This window comes from Lotus japonicus, chromosome 3 (genome assembly GCF_012489685.1).
Source record: "Lotus japonicus ecotype B-129 chromosome 3, LjGifu_v1.2".
Taxonomy (NCBI): Eukaryota; Viridiplantae; Streptophyta; class Magnoliopsida; order Fabales; family Fabaceae; genus Lotus; species Lotus japonicus.
The window spans coordinates 9,818,125-9,837,051 of NC_080043.1; the positions used below are offsets into that span (position 1 = coordinate 9,818,125).

An 18,927-nucleotide genomic window follows, 5' to 3' on the forward strand; every position below is an offset into this window, starting at 1 on the left:
CATCAGAATTACTGTTAGAAATATATAGTTTGGGCATATCTATCGCTTATAGATTAAGTTACCAACTTACTATAAGTTATCTAGCTCTCACCTTTTATATTCATTCCCCCAAGTCAAACATATCCATGGCAAGGGATCGAAGTTCTGTATTCAGCTTTCGATATTTCTGCTACCTCATTATCATCTTTTCCATTTGCTCTATCATGTTATATCCCTCTTGGAATCATTGCTGCAGCCAGTGTTATTCACCTTACCAAATGATAGTACCAAAGAAAAACCAACCAATTAACCTCCTTTCATACCCTTTTGCTTGGAACCACCTTAACTTTCCCTCAGATCCACCTGCAAAGTTTCTTAAGATTGCACTTTTTGTGAGGAAATGGCCACAGAGATCTCATGCTGGGGGGCTTGAACGCCATGCTCAGACACTCCACCTAGCCCTTGCCAAAAGAGGTCATGAACTTCACATTTTCACTTCTTCAGATCCCTCTTTCTCGAACCATTCAATATTGGTGGACAACTTGCATTTTCACTTCTCCAAGCCAACACCAGCTGGTTACCTTGACCAAGCTTTAATCTGGGAGCAGTTTCAAGGACAGAACTCAACAGGTAAACCATTTGACATTGTGCACACCGAGAGTGTTGGACTTAGGCATACCCGATCTCGATTTGTAGCTAATCTGGCTGTATCTTGGCATGGGATTGCATATGAGACCATTCATTCTGACATCATTCAAGAGCTTCTAAGAACACCCCAGGAACCAGAGTCAAATGCTGCAGCAGTGCTGAAAGAAAGAGCTATGAATAAGGTTGTTGAAGAGGTCAAGTTCTTTCCGAGATATGCGCATCATGTTGCAACTAGTGATCACGCTGGGGATATCCTAAAGAGGGTGTACATGATTCCAGAAGAAAGGGTCCATATCATTCTTAATGGTGTAGACCAACAAGTTTTCAAGCCAGATGTTTCCAAGGGAAAGGAGTTCAAGCAGAGGCATGGAATTCCAGATTCTAAGTCATTTGTCATAGGTTTGGCAGGGAGGTTGGTCAGGGACAAGGGGCACCCGTTGATGTTTGAAGCTTTGAAGCAGGTAATTAATGGCAAAATTTGACTACACTTCTTACTTACTTTGTAGATAATCAAAACTCTAAACTGCCACTTTTTTTAAAGGTTGTCTCACTTCGTAACACTCTCTTTTCAATACTCTTCATTCTATTGGTTAAATTTATGTTTGTCCGACTAAATTGAAGGTGGAACCTACATTTTTAGTGGTTCCACATGAATTTCAAACAATTAACAAGAGTATTGAAAAGGCTATTAGAGAGAGTATTGCTAGAATTTTTCTGTTTTATAGATAATCTTATTGGCCAACTCATATCAGTTTTTAATATTTATTGATCTGATAGCGGACTAAGATCTTCTGTGCTTATTTTCAATATAATTCTTCGTCGCACCAATCAAATTATGTACATTAAAAAAATGCATTATTAAAAGGTATAGCACAAATTTTAAGTGGGACATGGAAAGGAATACCAAATAGCTAGAGACATGATTTTGATCCATGTTATAATTTCCTCAACTTCCCTTTTCTAACTCACATATCATGTTGTAATTAGACACTGTATCTAAATTTGTCAAACAGTTAATTGCAGAAAATAGCACATTCCAAGAGAGTAGCATGGTTTTGGTTGCTGGAGATGGCCCTTGGGCTGCAAGATACAGAGAACTTGGGGCTAATAATATATTCGTTTTGGGACCCCTTGAACAAGCTGAACTGGCCTCATTTTACAATGCTATTGATATTTTTGTAAACCCCACTTTGCGAGCACAAGGTTTAGATCACACTCTGTTGGAAGCCATGCTAAGTGGTAAGCCAGTAATGGGTACAAGGCTTGCTAGCATTTCAGGGTCTGTAATTGTTAGCACTGAGATGGGTTATACATTTTCACCAACAGTGAGTGCTCTTAAGAAGGCCATGTATGAGTTATGGATTGGTGGCAGGGATGTTCTGTACAAGAAAGGTCAAGTTGCTAGACAGAGAGGCTTGCAATTGTTTACAGCTACAAAGATGGTAGCCTCTTATGAAAGACTTTTTCTTTGCATATCAAGTGCAAAGCATGAAGAGCAGTTCTGTAAATACCAACCTTCGATTTAATTTTGTGAAGGTTGGTAATTTACATACTCGCAGGGAATGGTCGAGTGAAGCATAACCTCATATATAACTCAAACGTTGCAGTTTCTAGCCTTCCCTAACGCTTTTGTGAAGTGAGGAAAATGTATTTGAGTGATTAGCCACCATCCCTCACTTTAATTTTTTTTTATCTAACAAATATTAAATTAATTGCAGCAAAAAAAAAGGGGGCTTAGCGTGTAGTTTTAGCAAGTGTTGTTTGAATTCAAACAAATTTAACATTATATTAAGTCATTAAGTAAGTAGTCCACATGCTTTCACAATATCTTAATTCTTAAGCTAGTTCACAGTTTAGCACCTAGGAAACTTGCAAAAACCATGTATGTTATACGTTTGGGGAATATAACTACTTGTATGGTACTCTGTTTCTCTAAAATTAGTTTAAATTGAATGGCCAAAGAGAATTCATCGCGAATGAAGGGTTAAGAGTTGGACCAAACTTTTTCTCATTTACACATTTAAGGACGTATTAAAAGGGTTAAGAGTTGGACCAAACTTTTTCTCATTTACAAAATGGATGTTTCTTAGATAGAAAATTAGTCTTAGAAATTTTTTAATCTTTAATTATTAGCTGATCGATCGCCTAGTCAATGATCTGGTGTGTGACTATGATAAATCTGAGAATTAGAACCACGGTCAATATTCTATTTTGAAATTTATATATAATAAGTGACATTTTGAAAAATATTTTATGTGTTGCATGTAATAAACCTTGTTCAAATGAGAAAAGAGGAAGAGCTAATATATGGTCCGGAAATAGTAGAATAAATAGCCTCAAACATTGTTATTATGTGCTTAGCTCATAACTAGCACGTTGTACACCAGAAAGTTGAGATCCTTAAATAGGCATCTTCCTTAAAAGTTGACCTTGAATGAAGCTGGAAAAAAGCAAAGCAAAGAAAATATGAGTAATGATTCAAATACAAAAAAAATTCATATTTCACATGATCTTGCCATTATTTTATATTTCTTTTCTTCGCTTATATAAAAAAAATTATTTTCTTCATTTTAACTCCTTTACTTTTCTAATTGTTTTTTTATATATACCAAACTTTTTTTAATGTCAATTTCAACTTTTTTTCTCTATTCATTTTCTATCACACCACATATTATATTTCTCATTTTCTTTTATATCATGTGGGTGGATTTGGTGTGAATAGGTTTATACTGCACCAAATACTCAATCAATTATGTGTACATTTTTTTTGGTAAGCCAAAGAAATGATATAAATAGGCACAAGGGGTGCCACCCATGAGATACAATAATTAAAGAAAGAGGGGAGAAGAAAGCTATAGCAGCAAAGAAAACTATAGCAGTAAAGCAGCAAAGAAAGCTAAGAGACTAAGAAATACAAATGAGTAAAGCTACAAGGTTCCAGAACAATTTTTTTTTAATTGTGTAACTATTTTTCTGAGCAAGCGTGTATTCTTGTGAGCGTCCAAGTAGAAGTTTTTCAAAAATAGTCATATCACAAACATCCAATTCACTTCAACTTATATGGTAAGATAAATATTTCTTAATCTTGTGAAAAAATTAAAATCAAATAAAGATTGAAAACATATTTACACATGTTGGCAAGAAAAGATGACAATAGAAAAGGAAAAAAATTGGAGCACGTACCTCTTCATGTAGTAGTAACAAAAGTCTGCCAAAATAAATGATTGAACCATCTCCGAGAAAAAAGATGCGAATAACCAGTAGTTACCATGCCCAACAAGAAAAAAATATTCCCCTCGAGTTTCGTATATCTAAAAAGATTTGAAATTATTAATAAGAAATGATTCAGTGTATTCCTATCAAGAGTTGGTAAAAAAAGGTAGACATCATGGAAAAGAAAAAAACAAAATCATCCTTGTAGACTACTAAAATTATGATCCCTAACCAGGACGGCCTAACATTAAATAAGGCTTAAACAAATTTTAAAGTGGTCTTTTTATCTAAAGAAATATTTACTTATTAAAATTTTTGAGACATTTTTTACTTAGTAAAAACAATTTGGAGGCCTTTTTCATTATGTTAAAAAAAAAATTGAAAACTTAAAGCCCTTGCTTGGGTGGCTTGACCCTTGGGCCGACCTGTACCTAACTAGCTAGGTTTACATTTTGTCTATATAAAATGTAACTTTAGCTACAGATTTTATTGATAAAGAATGCAATGATATATAATTGAAGAATTACAAATATAGTACCAATATGGATATATAAAATTTAGATACACTATAGTGAGTATTATTTGTGTTGTCGTAAATGAATGGACACAAATATATTTTATAAAACTATTCTTACAAATTCATGTTTCATTTTTTCTTTTTAAATACTAGCAATGGTTTTGGTAAATGTTTGCTTCTAAGAAATATATAATAATATAGGAGGAATATAACAAACTATGGAGAGAGAAAATTGATATCATCACCTGAATAATCCAATGACCCAATTGTAAGAATCTTGAAACCCCAAGTGCAAATACATAATATCCTGTAAATGTTTCAACCATCTAGAAAATACCAGAGTTATACAACATACTCTTTAAGGAATTGATTTTTTTATTAAAAAAAGTCTAGGGGGCATACCTTTGCATTTTGCATAAAACGAAGTTGAGGAAGAACTGAAACAGCTTCCATATACAAACTAAATGCCCACAAGATTCGAGATACGGGAAAATAACCTGAATCCGGGTGGATTAGGACTGCAAGAATTGCAACGGGTACCACCTAGATTACACAGACAACAAATGTTATTGTTATTATATGTGCATGCAATGAAAAATGACAAAAATTATGCTAGCTCTAGCTTTTGACCTTCAAAAAAAAAACTAACACACAACTCTTTAAGCATGTGTATACAATACAAGAAATGCAGTCCTTTACCAAATAAAAACAAGAAAAGCAGTCATTAGTGTATGCTAAAAGCCGATTTTAACAAGTCAAAATTGCTATGCTACAGCCGATTTAGCATCAGTGTTGAGGCAGATTGCCCCTAATTTGGACTTAAGAGTATGCTTGTGAGTTGATTTTTGAAGGGAGAAATAGTAGGGGAAGTTTTACGAGAAACTCTTCTATAGTTTGGGAGATTTTAAAAAGGGGGAATTTTTAGAGTATATATGAAAATATGAAAACTCTATTACACCCTCCTCAAAGTCTTTTCCTCACCTCCTCTCTTCTAAATAGGTCAAGAATCCTTGTTTGGGAAAAGGTCTAAGACAATGGATCTTATGGCTCCCTTTCTTTTCCTTATTGTTGCGAAGGGCCTTAATTGTCTTCTCAAACAAGTTATATCATTGCATAACTATATATACTAGTTCAAGGGTGGGAGAAAATTCGAAAGTTTATATCTCAATAATCCAGTTTGCAGGAGGACACAAATTTTCTTTGAGAGGCTACATTACATAATGTTTGTGGTACTTAAATATATCCCTTTTGAGGTGTTTTGAACTTGTTTTCAATGATTAGAGTCACATGCTTTAATTAACTGCTAACAAACTAACTAATAGAACCCCTAGCTAATTGTGTCTTTCATCTCTATATACAACTCATAAATCAAACTTCTAATGTTATGAGGAAATACAATATAGGGGTTCTAAGTGATAACATATTCATTATGCATATAAAAAAAAACATATTCATTATGCAAAGTTTTAAATTATGCTCTAAAGTTACACAATGCAGTCTATAAGAAATCTTATTTACTTACCACAAATGATCGTTTTATGCTATCAAACTCTTCGACATAGGATGACTTTAACTTGAATCTTATCGCCCATATTACAACTAACGTTGACAAGAGAGATATGAGATCTAGTACGGTGTAGATATCACCATCCATCAACGTGCTAAAACTTAATCTTGTTGCTAGGAATAACGCTGTGAGCTCTTGGGTCTTAAGTGATAAACCTGGAAACAGAATTAGAGAATTTTTCTTTAGATCCACTGGTATAAAATGTACATAAAAAGTTAAAGTTCATCTATCCATTTATGCTTGTATGCATAACCATGAGGTGATAATTTGTTTACAATATTGTAACGAAGACTTCAATTTATGTATAATATAAGACCCCTCACCCCAGAATTAATTTGGCCATTCTCTTCCCCTTTCTTCCTTTTCCTCCTCCCCTTCCCAACAACTACCCGGCCTCCACAACCTCCACAACTAGCTTCCTCCACGGATCGGAGTTGGCGCAATCAAATCAATTATGAATGCTAAGTACATATGATTGTGTTGATGAGAATATGACTATATATATATTATTCACCCTTCACTACCGATTTCTCAGACAAAGCTAACCAGCCCATTCCATATAAAATTTAAACTAATAAGCTCAAATTTTCATATTCACCTAGCTAAGGATGAGATTAATGTTGATAATCACAACCATTTTGACATGCAATTTAATTGGAAAAGAAACGTACCAGAGCATGTTTTGAGGGAAAAAAGCTTGTATATAAGGACAATGATCCCAACAAAATGGATTCCCTGTGAGCCGATGAAGGTATAGTAGGGGTTATTGACAGTGAACTTCAGAGCCACCAGAGCACAAACAAAAAGCAAAACCCCCAAAATGATCTTCTCTTTCTTAGACCGCTTCATCAACCATCCAATCACAATATTCTTTGGAGAGTCTCCCTTTGTTCCCATTGTGTATTCACCAAAAATTGACTCTATTTGCTTTGTGTTAGTATTCGCTCGGATACAGAGAGAGAGCAATACCAAAGACTAGAGATGAGAGAGGCGTTTCACAACAAGAGGGGATGCATTAGAGAATGGGGCTATATTAATGAGGTGACATTAAATTTCTTATATTTGGAATTGATTGGTCAAATTTATATTAATTTATCTTTATTGATAAATATTATAATTTTTCCAAAAATTATGAATATTTGTGAAAAAAATAAATAAAAATAAATATAATACTATTATATATTATTTGAACAAGAAAATTATTTTCATTACTATGGAAATGGGTCAAAAGCAAAAATGAAAATTAATATTTTTCTTTATAAAATAAAGGGAATATTAATGAGTTGAACTATTCCAATAGTTTTTAATGCTACATCAATTTTTATGGTTTTATTTGTCAAAAAATTGTGAATTTAATGAATATAATATAGATAATGGTTTGAATATTGAAAAAATTCAAAGTTGACTTATTTAAAAACTATAACAATGTAGAAAAAAAGGCTTTTAATAAAAAAAATAATTTGAATTTAAAATTTAACAATAAAATGGGTTTTAAGAATAAGAAATTTAATTATTTAAGGGAAAGGATGAAGTATATTCTGTTTCAGGAAACTTTTCAAAAATTACTTCTATTTTAAAATTAATTTGTGTGATTCAAATTTTGAGAGTAGCTAATTTTTAAAAAAAAAAATTTGACATAAAATAATGTTAATGTGATTTCCGTGTATATTTAATGAAAATTTTCCAAATTAATGTGATTTTAGTATATAATAAAAAATATAATTATAATAATGTAAATTATGAAACATATCTTAAATTAATTTAATATTTTTAAACATATATTTTTTGGTACATTTTGGTGTACTTATTTTTTCCTCCATTAGGTTTTTTATCCCAATGTGTTTTACCTATGAAGGTTTTAATGAGGCATGTCCCACCACAATTAAGCAATTTTTTTATGAATGAATTTTTGTAATAGGATATAAATATATTTTGGTATTTTATAAAATATTTTGATAAATATTTAACAACCCCACAAAATATTCAAGAAAATAATTAAGATGTCATTAAACACTTTCAAATTGTTGACTTGATCACCCAGTGGGTCACAGACTCACAGTGGTAATTATATATGATTGTTTGATCCTCTAAGTCGAGAGTTCGAACCTTAGGAGCCGAACTATTGAACATTAAATTATTTAATCACAATTATAATTATCAATAATTATTCAATAAAAATATCTACCAAATGATTATTCAATAAAAATATATCAGTAATATGTAAGTTATTCTTTACATATATTTATAAATATCAATTGATGATATTAAGGCCAAACCCTGCAGCAGAAGTGGCTTACTTGCGCTGTCCAATGCTTCTAGAATGTTGTGGGTTCAAACCTGGCACTCACCCACACCACCCCACAACAACTAAATTCAGAATATTAAGATTCTTCTAGATTATCTCCTAGAGTCTATTTATTTTTATTCAAAAATGATACAATGCATGTTTATCCAACACACTTAAAATGCATGTTTACATTACAAACATATATATCTATCTATCTATCTATCTATACTATACTATATATATAAAAGAAGAGTTTTAGCAACATGGAGGGCAATTTGGTACTTCAATAAGTTAATGCAAATGAACTACAATTTAACTATGGGTATTTCAGTAAATCTAGAAAATAATTAAATTGGAATTTAATCTCAGCCGTCTATTGCTTTTCATCTTTAGGATTTTGGCCAAACCTTTGCTGATCGCCCTCTCGCATTCGCTCCATAATTAGGATTTCCGATTTCTTTTTACCACCTCCTCGGATTCTTACGTTTTGGTTCCGCAATCAAGGCTTCTGTTTCCATTCCATCACTTCTTCAAACCCCATTCGTTTTGTTGCAGTATAAAGGGAACCGATGAATAGAATCAGAGAGATCAGTTCCGGCAGAGCACTCAATTCTCTCATATGCTTCTCGGCCGCTGTCATCACCAAAATCGCTGTCACTCCGCCCCTTTGAGATGTCTCCTTCGTGTCATAGCCAGGTTAGATATGTGTAGCATTCCCCCTTTCGTTAGATTATCTGCAATTCCGCATCAGAGAGATCGGCTCTGACATCGACTACTTTGTGCTGAAAAACTTTGAAGCTGAGAGAAAGGTCGAAGGACCTGGGCATGGTCGCAAGGTAACATTTTCTTATCATGTTTTGTTCGTCAAAATTAACATGTTTTTTTAACAAAACCATCACTTTCAATCTCACTGCGGTTTTATCTCCCATATCACAAATTCCATTATTCTTTCCCAGTCGAAATTTTACCCCCTCACATTCACTGTAACTTTAAGAGTTTCAGGTTGTGACACAATGTTACCCTTCATGTTCGCCTGCGCTTGCCGTGTTCCGGTTCGCAATTCATGGTCACCTGCGTTTTTTATCCAGAGTTGTAGCTAGATTTCTGTCTATTTTATATCCATGTAGAGTCAGAACAGGTTGAAAACGCAACATAACAGGTATGTAATTTACTTGCCCCTCAATTTCAATTTAATTAAGCCAGTCATAGTAGTCACAAATTATGCTCAAATGAAATTTCACTTTATATAGTTGGTTTTTATTCCCATTGTCATGTATTCTCTAATAAAATCTTTAGGTTCACCTGAGAGTCAGCCATAAGGAATGAATTTTGACATATATGTCCCCTTAGACTAGAGATTCAGCCCAGTAAACTGAAGGAGCTCAAAATCAAATTCTATTAATGCCATGGTTCAATGTCTAACATCAAATAAGAATCATTACTATAGAGAAGTGCTCGAAGTTTTCTACCATTCTACGGGATACTACTCATTTCTTTTCTTTCTATATAGTTCATCAACAAGACTGAGATAGCATATCAACTTGCCTTTACATATGATGTATATATAAATTGTCTTACCATTCTAATATTTTGTTGCTAGCTCTTCCAGCACAAATTGTCTTTGTTTTTATAGTATATGTCTCTCAACTTTTTTGAAATTGCAGGGTGTAAAATAAAACTATGTTTCAAATTAAACATAAATCTTCCACATACTCCTGATGTGGCAACAACCTCTTCAATTTTCATAATAGTACATCTGAATCAGTCACCAAGAAGCATATCCCTTAAGCAATGTTTCCAATCCTCTATAGTTTTTACATCTGAAACTGTGCATCGGGTGCAACACTTGATTCATGTGCAATACCATACAATTACTCCTGATGATTCATTACTCTGGAGCATGGGGATTATAGAACTCACAGCAACTATGTTTGAGATTATACTGTCATTGTTATTGTTTTTCTCATCTAAGATATTCTTTCTTTTGGTCAACATAATCCATCTTAGATATTTTCCCAAGCATCCTCACATTGTACTGCAAGGGTCTGTTGTCAACTGGACAAGCTGTTGCATGCTTTGTGGTTGGGGTGATTTGAAACTTTTGTATCTTGGTTTAAGACTTTGGTCTATTAATCCATGTATTTTCACTCAAAAAAGGAGAAAAAACAAACAAACAAATTGAACAAGAATAAGATGAAGCATAAAAGGGCCTAATCTTTTATGAAAAAGCATAGCTATGAATAGTGATTTTTTTTTAAGCTTATATCTGTGTTTTTTTTATCCTGTGAATTCAAACTTTTATATATTTGTAACATGTTCAATTGCCATTTCTGTTCAAAGTTTCCTAAATCAACCCTATAAACTACATTGATACGATCATGTTTGTTGGTTTAGTTGAATGAAAGGGATAGGAATAAGGCAGAGGAAAGGGAGCAAGAGAACCATAAAGATACAGAAAAGGAGAGGAAAAGCTATAGAGATAGGGAAAAGGACAAGGGGAAAGATAAAATTAGAGAGGAGGGGCAGATATATCGAGATAAAGAGGCAATTGCATATAATTTACCATGGGCAGTTACCCTATCTTCTTGAATAAGTTAAGGTGGTGCAGGATGTGATGGTGGAACCATCTCCGGAACAGGTTTATTTTCTGCACTACGAAATACTCCTAGAGCATATTTTACACATGGACAGCTAACAACTGATTAACCACCTTATCCTACTTGATTTTTCCTTTACTCTATCCCTACATGTGCTTTTTCCTTCAACGCTATCAAGGTTAGATTTAATTTAGCTTTATTTATAACAAGAGGATGATTAACTTGATCTATTCCACCAACTTTTTGTTCTGATCAGCTACTCGAGGAGGTTCCACTGTTACTGGCACAAATCCTGATCCACATAGATTAGGCATGGAAGGTAATCAAGAGGTGTGTCACATTTTAGTTATCTGCCATGAACTGTTTGTATTTATGTGAACCATAGAGCTTAATAAGAAATGTAAACAAGTGAAAACATTCTTCCCAAAAAAAAATCCACTTCTTAATTAATATCAATTATTTGTTTTTGTTAGTTTGTAATTATTTGAGCCTGTGTGCCTTTTTCAAAGCAATGCAGCTTATAATGTTGATGAAGAAGCAATAACCTTACAAAGTCACTATTTTGATCTCTTTTCTTTCAGTCAAGCGAACCTTAAGTCATGTATGATACTGGACAGAGAGGAACATTGTGGACCAAGAAGAAGAGGTGGAATGCAGAGACCAGTACGCCGATCAATCGAAGAACATCAGAGGCTTTGAGGGAATCCAAGGTGAAGTCAAGTAGAGTCCTTCAGTTTATTTTAAGCAATGGAGATTATGCGGATTTAAAACAGAGGCTAAAGGTACTTAATTTGCCTATTTGAAGGGGGGGGGGGGAGATTTGAATAAAGGGTCCGCTTTGTGTGTTTTGTAATGTGTTGATGTTCGATGATCAGTTCCCCATATCAGTTTTGTAGATTTGAAATCGAACAATCTGTTTGATTTTTGTGTGCTCGGAATAATAAATTTTACATAAATAAAGTGGTGGGTTCTGAGATGGATTGAGACTTAGATTTATTGATTTATTGGCTATTGCAGTTCTGAATTGGTTAGAACATTACCCTGTGGCATGATGTTCTTTGAAGAGTTCTCTTAACTTTCTAAAGCAAATATATATTTTCATGGTATTTTTCTTGAATCAGCATCTTTATCCCAGTAATTGTAGAGATGTGTTCTACATAGAGTTCATGATGTGGTTAATGAAAGTAATAATTTTTTCCATTGATTACTCAATCCGAATGTTTTAGAAAATATGACTAAGAGAATTTTTATAATGCCAAAGGCGTGAAATTCTCCATATCTTTCTCTATTAATCATATTCCCTTTCAGCTATATTTAAAGACTTGGTAGTTTCATTTTTATTTTGATCTTATTCCAGGAAACTCAGTTGAGAAAGTCAATTTGAATCTGCTACAGACAAGCAACGATGGCAACAGTGACTATTGTCATAAAAGAAAAGCAAAGAGTGTTCATACTCCCCTTATATTTCTCTGAGCCTGACTAGCAATTGTCCTTATACTGGCCTAAGGGTGCCTCCTAAGTCCTAACATCCTTTTTACTCTGCATTAATTCTACATTTGGTTGTCTGAGGAGAACTTATGAATGAAATGGTGCTTTAAGTTGTCTTTTGTTTTGTTTAAAGCTACTATATGTTGATATTTTTGGTTACTTATTCAATGAGTTATTTTCTCATATTGCATAAAGGTAGGAGGTTTCCATGTCTGCAAAATTCAAGAAAACACATTGGAGGCTTTGGAGAGAACATTGCTTAAAATTAAATTCTCTTAAAAGAAAAGAAGAGTAAAAAAGCTATAAATATAAGCATGGATATGGCAGGAGTCATTATCAACTCTGATGGGGGTTCTGATGAGTCCTAACCACATGTCTTGAATGTTTAGAAGCTTACAAAAAGGAGCTCTATATGTATGTTGATTTGGTCTTTCATTCAATCCTATTAACTTCATCGTCCCTGCAATCAAACAAGGAGAAGAAAGATGTTTCTTTTCAAATCTCCATCAATGTTTCACCATAAAGTTCTTAAAATCTTTTGATTAATCTATCTTTTGCTGCTATTGGGAAATTTCATGATGGGAAATGAGGAATGTACATATAGTTGTGCTCCTTTTCCCCGTGTATATTTGGCATTTGTTCATGTTATTTTCACCAAGAAAATTCTGAGATTTGATATTAGGATTTTGCTTGAATTACCCCTTATCCCAACTAAGAAGTCAAAGGAGATTAAAAAGCATAACATGTTTGATAAAGCTCATCAAAGATTCAAATGAACTACACTGAGACTTCATTTGGGTATAAACTAATAGAAATTAAAAAGTAAAAGAAAAGAACACAAAAAATAAAATAGAAATTAAAACAGTGAAAGTCTTCTTTTTTTTTTTTATTTCTCTGTGTGGGGTGAAATAGTTATAAATGAATCTGTTCCCTCAATTTTTTTTAGGGAATTGACTATTTCATCTTTTGTTAAACAGAAATGTGATAGCTAAATGATAAAATGAAGTCCTGAAAATCTGCTCAAGTTATTGAACTTTGATTTTTTTTATTGAACTTTGATTTTTTTTATTGAACTTGATTTCTTTTACCTTGGTTTTCTTGAGTACTTTTAATCTTCTATACTGAGATGGGTGTGTTTTTCCAGCTCATGATAGTGCCTTTAACTCTTAATCATCATGCCTATACTTGATAATTTTCCAGGGACCTATGAAGACCAAGCATTCCCAGCTTCACTATGAGTCAAGATTATATTAGTTAGTTAACTTAGGGAGAGAATATCCTTTTGTATGTTTTAAATATTTCCATCTAATTTTGCATATTTCAATCACATCTTCAATAAAGGATGCCTTCATTTTTTATCTACTGTCTTTATGGTATAGATAGGTTTTAATCCATTTAATTTATTTAGTTAGTTATTTAATAATGACTGAATTAGTAAAAAAACTAATTACACAGGCACATGTAATTTTTTATGGGTAACAGAAACTACTGTTGATATCAGTCCTTTGGATTTGGAATTTATAATTGATATATTAACCACTAAATTTTTTTTTCATTATTTATTATTATTTGATTTTTATGAGTTGTGAAATTCCAAAGGGAACACATATGAGGCACAAGGGCATTTTTTTTGATAGGCAGACACAAGGGTATGTGCTATGCAATGGACTTACTAGAAGACAACAAAGAATACATTGATTGAGTAATAGAAACTTTGCATTGGGGTTTACTGCAAACGATTTTAAAAGACTTTTTACTACTTTGTTGTTATCATATCATCTTTCAAGGCAGAATTTGTTTGGAATAAACTTGAGAGTATTTAAGTGATAATATTGTATAGACAAAGACTTCCTTTGCAATGTAGTCATTAGTACATTTTAATCAATGCACATAACAAAATGCAAAAACAACAAAGAAATAAAGTAATTGCGCTTTTACAAAATAAAAACATACATATTCATCGCGGAAAATAAACTTGCAAATTTATGTTTGCTTATATCTAAAAATAATTTTATCTTTTTAAACCATAAATTTTCTTTCAATAAACATAAAAAATAGCACAAATTTAGAAAAAATAACACAACAAACAAAAATGAATATCCACGTGCATCGCACGGGTAAAAGTACTAGTAAACTATATAAAGGAAGAGTTTTTGCAACCTTGAGGGTAAAATTGTAATTTAATATTTTAATGCATATGGGTGGAAAACTTTACATGGACAAATAGGTAAATTTGTGAGTAATTCAATATGAAATCAATCTTGACCATTCATTTCTTCTAATCCTAACCGTTAATCCTTTTCTTATGAAATTCTTTGTACAACATTTTCATATTCTTGGCTGTTTTATTTGTTGCTTTTGTAACTCATGATCATAGATTGTGGTTAAAAAATCACCAAGAGTCTCTTCCTTCTTCTCCCATGTATAAAACATCTTTCCATTCCTCTTTCAACTTATTTTCATCTCTCTCATTTTGATATTCAACATCTTCATTCATGTGCAGGAAATCTCTCTAATTTGGATTCTCTAACAGCATCATTTCAGCACAAGAATATCTTCCAATAGGTTAGAAATTTTTCTTTTGCATATTTTTCCTCTCCACCGGTCACTTCTTCTTAATCACTTTTAATTCTCAGACATTGAGTTTTACTTCATCATCATCTTCCATCCGGTAAGTGCCCTTTTTTCTTCGCCATATTTATCCATTTTGATTTATTTGTTCTGATTTCGCCATCATTTCTTCTTCAGATTTTATTCTCATGCTACGGTTCTTCCCAAACGGTCTTATTTTTTCTCATTCTTCATCCCCCACTCATGTAAGATTTAGTCTTTATTCGCAATATGCATTTTTTTATCACTTATTCAATAGATGAAAGTTACACATTTTATTTTACTTGTGTAACTAGAAATAATACATGTGCGTTGCACGGGTTGATTTATAATATTTTTAAAATTATATATAATTATTATAGTTTTAATAAATATAAATATAAAATATGTTTAATTATAAAATATAATAAATTAAATAATAATGGAGGTGAGACATTCATTGAATAGAATTAGAGTTCTCTAGATCTAAATAATTAATATTACTCAAATTAATAATTGATATTTAAAAAAAAAATATTGAAACGCAATAAAAATGAGAACAATCTTCTCATTTAGATAATTACATTGGATCACAACAAACCCTATCTGTTGTTCTCTACCACACCCTTGATTTACCAAAAAGTTCGTCATAGTGTTTCCCTCACGCAATACATGCACCACACCAACACACTGAATTACAAAAATCAGATGATCTATATGATTAAATACATTTTTCACTGTCCATGACCTCCTATCTCCCCTAGACACTCACCCAACCACTAAGGAGGAATCACTCTCAACCACCACATTTGAAAATTTAAATTGCTGGAAAAATAACAAAGCATGTAACACTACTTGAACCTTCGTCAAAAGCTCACAACAATCCAGTTCCTTTTGCAAAGTAACCACAAAACCCCGCCAATACCACTTACCATTGAGTTCCCTTTCGACGCCTCATCCACATTAAACTTCAAAATAGTGTGTCACAAGCGATTCCCTCACAATCTGACTTACGTTGTCCATTTTGTGTGTCACAAGAGGAAACCTCATCTCATCTCCTCTTCTCTTGCCCTCTATCATGGAATGTTTGGATGGCCTGTTATAAGTGGTTTGGATTTTATACGGTTCTTCCAAAGGATGGGAAAGAACATTTCCTGCAGCATATTTATCCATGGAGGTCTAATTCACAAAAACAATGTGCTTGGGTGGTCTGGACTGCGATAATTTGGGCATTATGGAACCTCAGGAATGGTAGCATCTTCAGGAATGATCAATTGGACATTGATAAGGTGCTGGATGGGATCCAATTTAGATCATGGAGCTGGCTCAGAGGAAGGAAAAAGGATTTCCATTGCTCACTCTATGAATGGCAAGTGCAACCAGCTCTTCTTATTGCTGCCCTGTAAATCAGTGTGACATATTCTGATTTATATATTATCTATCTGGATGCACTATCTTACACAAAAGCTATGCAGCAAAGCTATCCTTACTTTCGCTCCTGTATCTTCCTGGCTATTCCTATTGCAGATTCCGTGGAGCTATTAACATAAGGACTACTATTGGGACTTTTCAATTTGTTTACTTATTTAGTGGGGAACTTCTGTTAGTATCTTTTGTGTCGGATTTTGGTTTGCTCCTGCGTGAGCTTTCTCCTCTTGCTGATTTATTTAGTAGTTGGTGCTTTACTAACTTCTATCCTTTTTGTAAATGGTTGGAGTACCCATAGTACTCCCTTATATTTCAATTTTGGCTTACCTAAAAAAAAAACTTCAAAATAGTGGTCTGCGGTTGCTCCCAATACACTGTTCGTGGCATCTTTTGTTTTCGTGGCCATTCGATACGCTCAAAGCCTCTAGCAAACTGTTCCAAATTATATGGACAATCATTCCACTTCCCCTTGACCCACCAAACACACAAACCAAGCAATAGTCTCATATATGTTCAACACAAACAACTTTATTATTAAATACGCATGCATTTCTCTGTAGTAATTGATATTAAATAATTAGCACTGAAGTAGACTTAAAATTTTATTCATTTAAAAAATATAGAAAATCATTATGTGAATTTGAAAGATATGAAATCAAGTAATAAATTTTAATATCTTAAATAAGTTATAAAGACATATTTTTACACATTATATCCACAGTAAATTAATTTTAACTTTTAAAATTATAATAAGAAATGATTTTATTAGTGTAAAGAATTATTTATTAAATTTAAACTTATTCAACTTTGATCATAGTTATTTTACTCCGTTATTCTTTTTCAAGTAATTTCTACTAATATATAATAGATCAAATATTATATTTAAAGAAATTTTTCAACGAATACACACATATTATAGTTAATGGTAAATACTTATAAAGCGCCACTTTTTTATTTAAAGACAACATTTTCTTAATTATTTCTTATTAAATATTATTTTATTATAATTAATTTTAACTCTCAATTTTTTTTGTGTATCAAGATATTGGTAAATACCTATAGAGCGCCACTTTTTTATTTAAAGACAACATTTTCTTAATTATTTCTTAATAAATATTATTTTATTATAATTAATTTTAACTCTCAATATTTTTTTATGTATCAAGATATTACATAGTTTTATTTTAACTTTCTCCCCTTCAATTTATGATTGATAATTAATATTTTAACATTTTTTAATTAATACTTATAAATATTTTTTAATAAGTAACAGAAATTTATAATTAATAGTTAATACAATTAAAAAATGGGAGTTTTTTATTATTTAATATATTTTCTATTTTTACTATTTAATATATAGTACAACCATATGATTTAATGTAGTTTTTTTATAGTTGATGATTGTTTTCTTGAAATAAAGAAATAATAAATGGGTAATGTAAAAAAAAACTCAAAATTTAGTTTATAATTTTATTATTTAGTATAGGTAGCTAAATTAATCTTTATATTTAATTTATTTAATAAAAAAATATTACATAATTTAATTCAAAGGTAACATTATATTGGCATGTGTAAAGTCAAAAAATAAAAAGATTGACATGTTTCAAAAGTTACATTATATTGAATGTTAAATAGAAATTTAATTTGGTTAACTTCATGGTTTAATGTATTTAATACTTATAGCTCAAGTGAGCTTTACATATATATATATATAGATTTATGCATGTTTTTGTTCTTTGCTATTGATTATCAATATTATTATGATATGTTCATAACTTCTATTTCGTTTCAAACATATTTTTTCTACATAAACCGTTAAAGTCATCTTCTTGGTTATTTCTCTAATTGTGTTTCATTATTTTTCTTGAACAATTTTATGATGTTTGCTTCCATTTTTTTGACAATTTAATCTTCAACCAATGTAAGTTTCTTGCTTTTTTTTTTTAATTTTGATTAATTTATTATGAACTTAGTTGACCAAATAACAATCTTTTCTTCTAATGTGGTACAATGAAGCTTTTTTTCTCCTTTTACATTTCATTGATTTAGTTTCAATTTGTTTTTTCTTTCAGGTTTTTTCAATGTTGTTTTCCATTCTTCCAATGTTACATCTTGAAAACATGTAAGTTTCTTACATTTTTCGTAATCTTTATTGTTTCATTATGAACTTAATCGACTAAATGAGAGTCACCCTTATTTTATTTTACAACTTGGTGTGGTGTTGTCATCTTCATCGTTTATCTTAAGTTTAACTCAATTTATATCATTTTATTTATTTCATGAGTTATGAAATTCGAAAAGTTATTTTTATTTATTTATATTTATTTATATATAATATAAAGGAGAAGTTTAGAAACCTCGAGGGGTAAAATAGTCTATCAATAAATAATGTTTCATATATTTATTTTTATCTATGAGCTTTTAATTAAGTAATTATACATATTATTTCATATGTGATTTTTAAGAACCGTTCGATATTCAGCAGACTTTTAATCTCAACTGTTTGATATTCCTCTTGAATTTCCTCCATCAATGTAAGTATATAACTGTCTACTATTAAGCTCAAAATTATGTTAAATAAATTTATTATTATTTAATTTATATGAGTTATGGA

At 31.6% G+C, this 18,927-nt stretch overlaps 2 protein-coding genes and 1 long non-coding RNA gene across 10 annotated transcripts; 2 read left to right on the forward strand and 1 right to left on the reverse strand.

Moving 5' to 3' along the window:
* On the forward strand, positions 1 to 2,549 carry LOC130749833 (uncharacterized). The gene is made up of 2 exons (XM_057603196.1): positions 1 to 1,088; positions 1,641 to 2,549. Exons 1-2 carry the CDS (start codon positions 126 to 128, stop codon positions 2,151 to 2,153), a joined length of 1,476 nt encoding a protein of 491 aa, XP_057459179.1. The 5' UTR covers positions 1 to 125; the 3' UTR covers positions 2,154 to 2,549.
* A 343-nt stretch (positions 2,550 to 2,892) lies between these two features.
* On the reverse strand, positions 2,893 to 6,926 carry LOC130749094 (ER lumen protein-retaining receptor-like). Its single transcript, XM_057602381.1, has 6 exons — positions 6,596 to 6,926; positions 5,880 to 6,079; positions 4,760 to 4,900; positions 4,603 to 4,683; positions 3,811 to 3,938; positions 2,893 to 3,067 (listed from the first exon to the last, which is right to left on the reverse strand). Exons 1-6 carry the CDS (start codon positions 6,819 to 6,821, stop codon positions 3,028 to 3,030), a joined length of 816 nt encoding a protein of 271 aa, XP_057458364.1. The 5' UTR covers positions 6,822 to 6,926; the 3' UTR covers positions 2,893 to 3,027.
* A 1,691-nt stretch (positions 6,927 to 8,617) lies between these two features.
* On the forward strand, positions 8,618 to 12,490 carry LOC130748087 (uncharacterized). Of its 8 annotated transcripts, none has more exons than XR_009022580.1 (5): positions 8,618 to 9,047; positions 9,214 to 10,849; positions 11,065 to 11,138; positions 11,390 to 11,590; positions 12,166 to 12,490. It is a non-coding gene; the product is annotated as an uncharacterized LOC130748087 (long non-coding RNA). The 8 variants fall into 8 exon arrangements; XR_009022585.1 differs by having other exon boundaries at positions 11,065 to 11,127; XR_009022579.1 differs by having other exon boundaries at positions 9,214 to 9,370; positions 10,606 to 11,138.
* Positions 12,491 to 18,927: the final 6,437 nt, after the last annotated feature.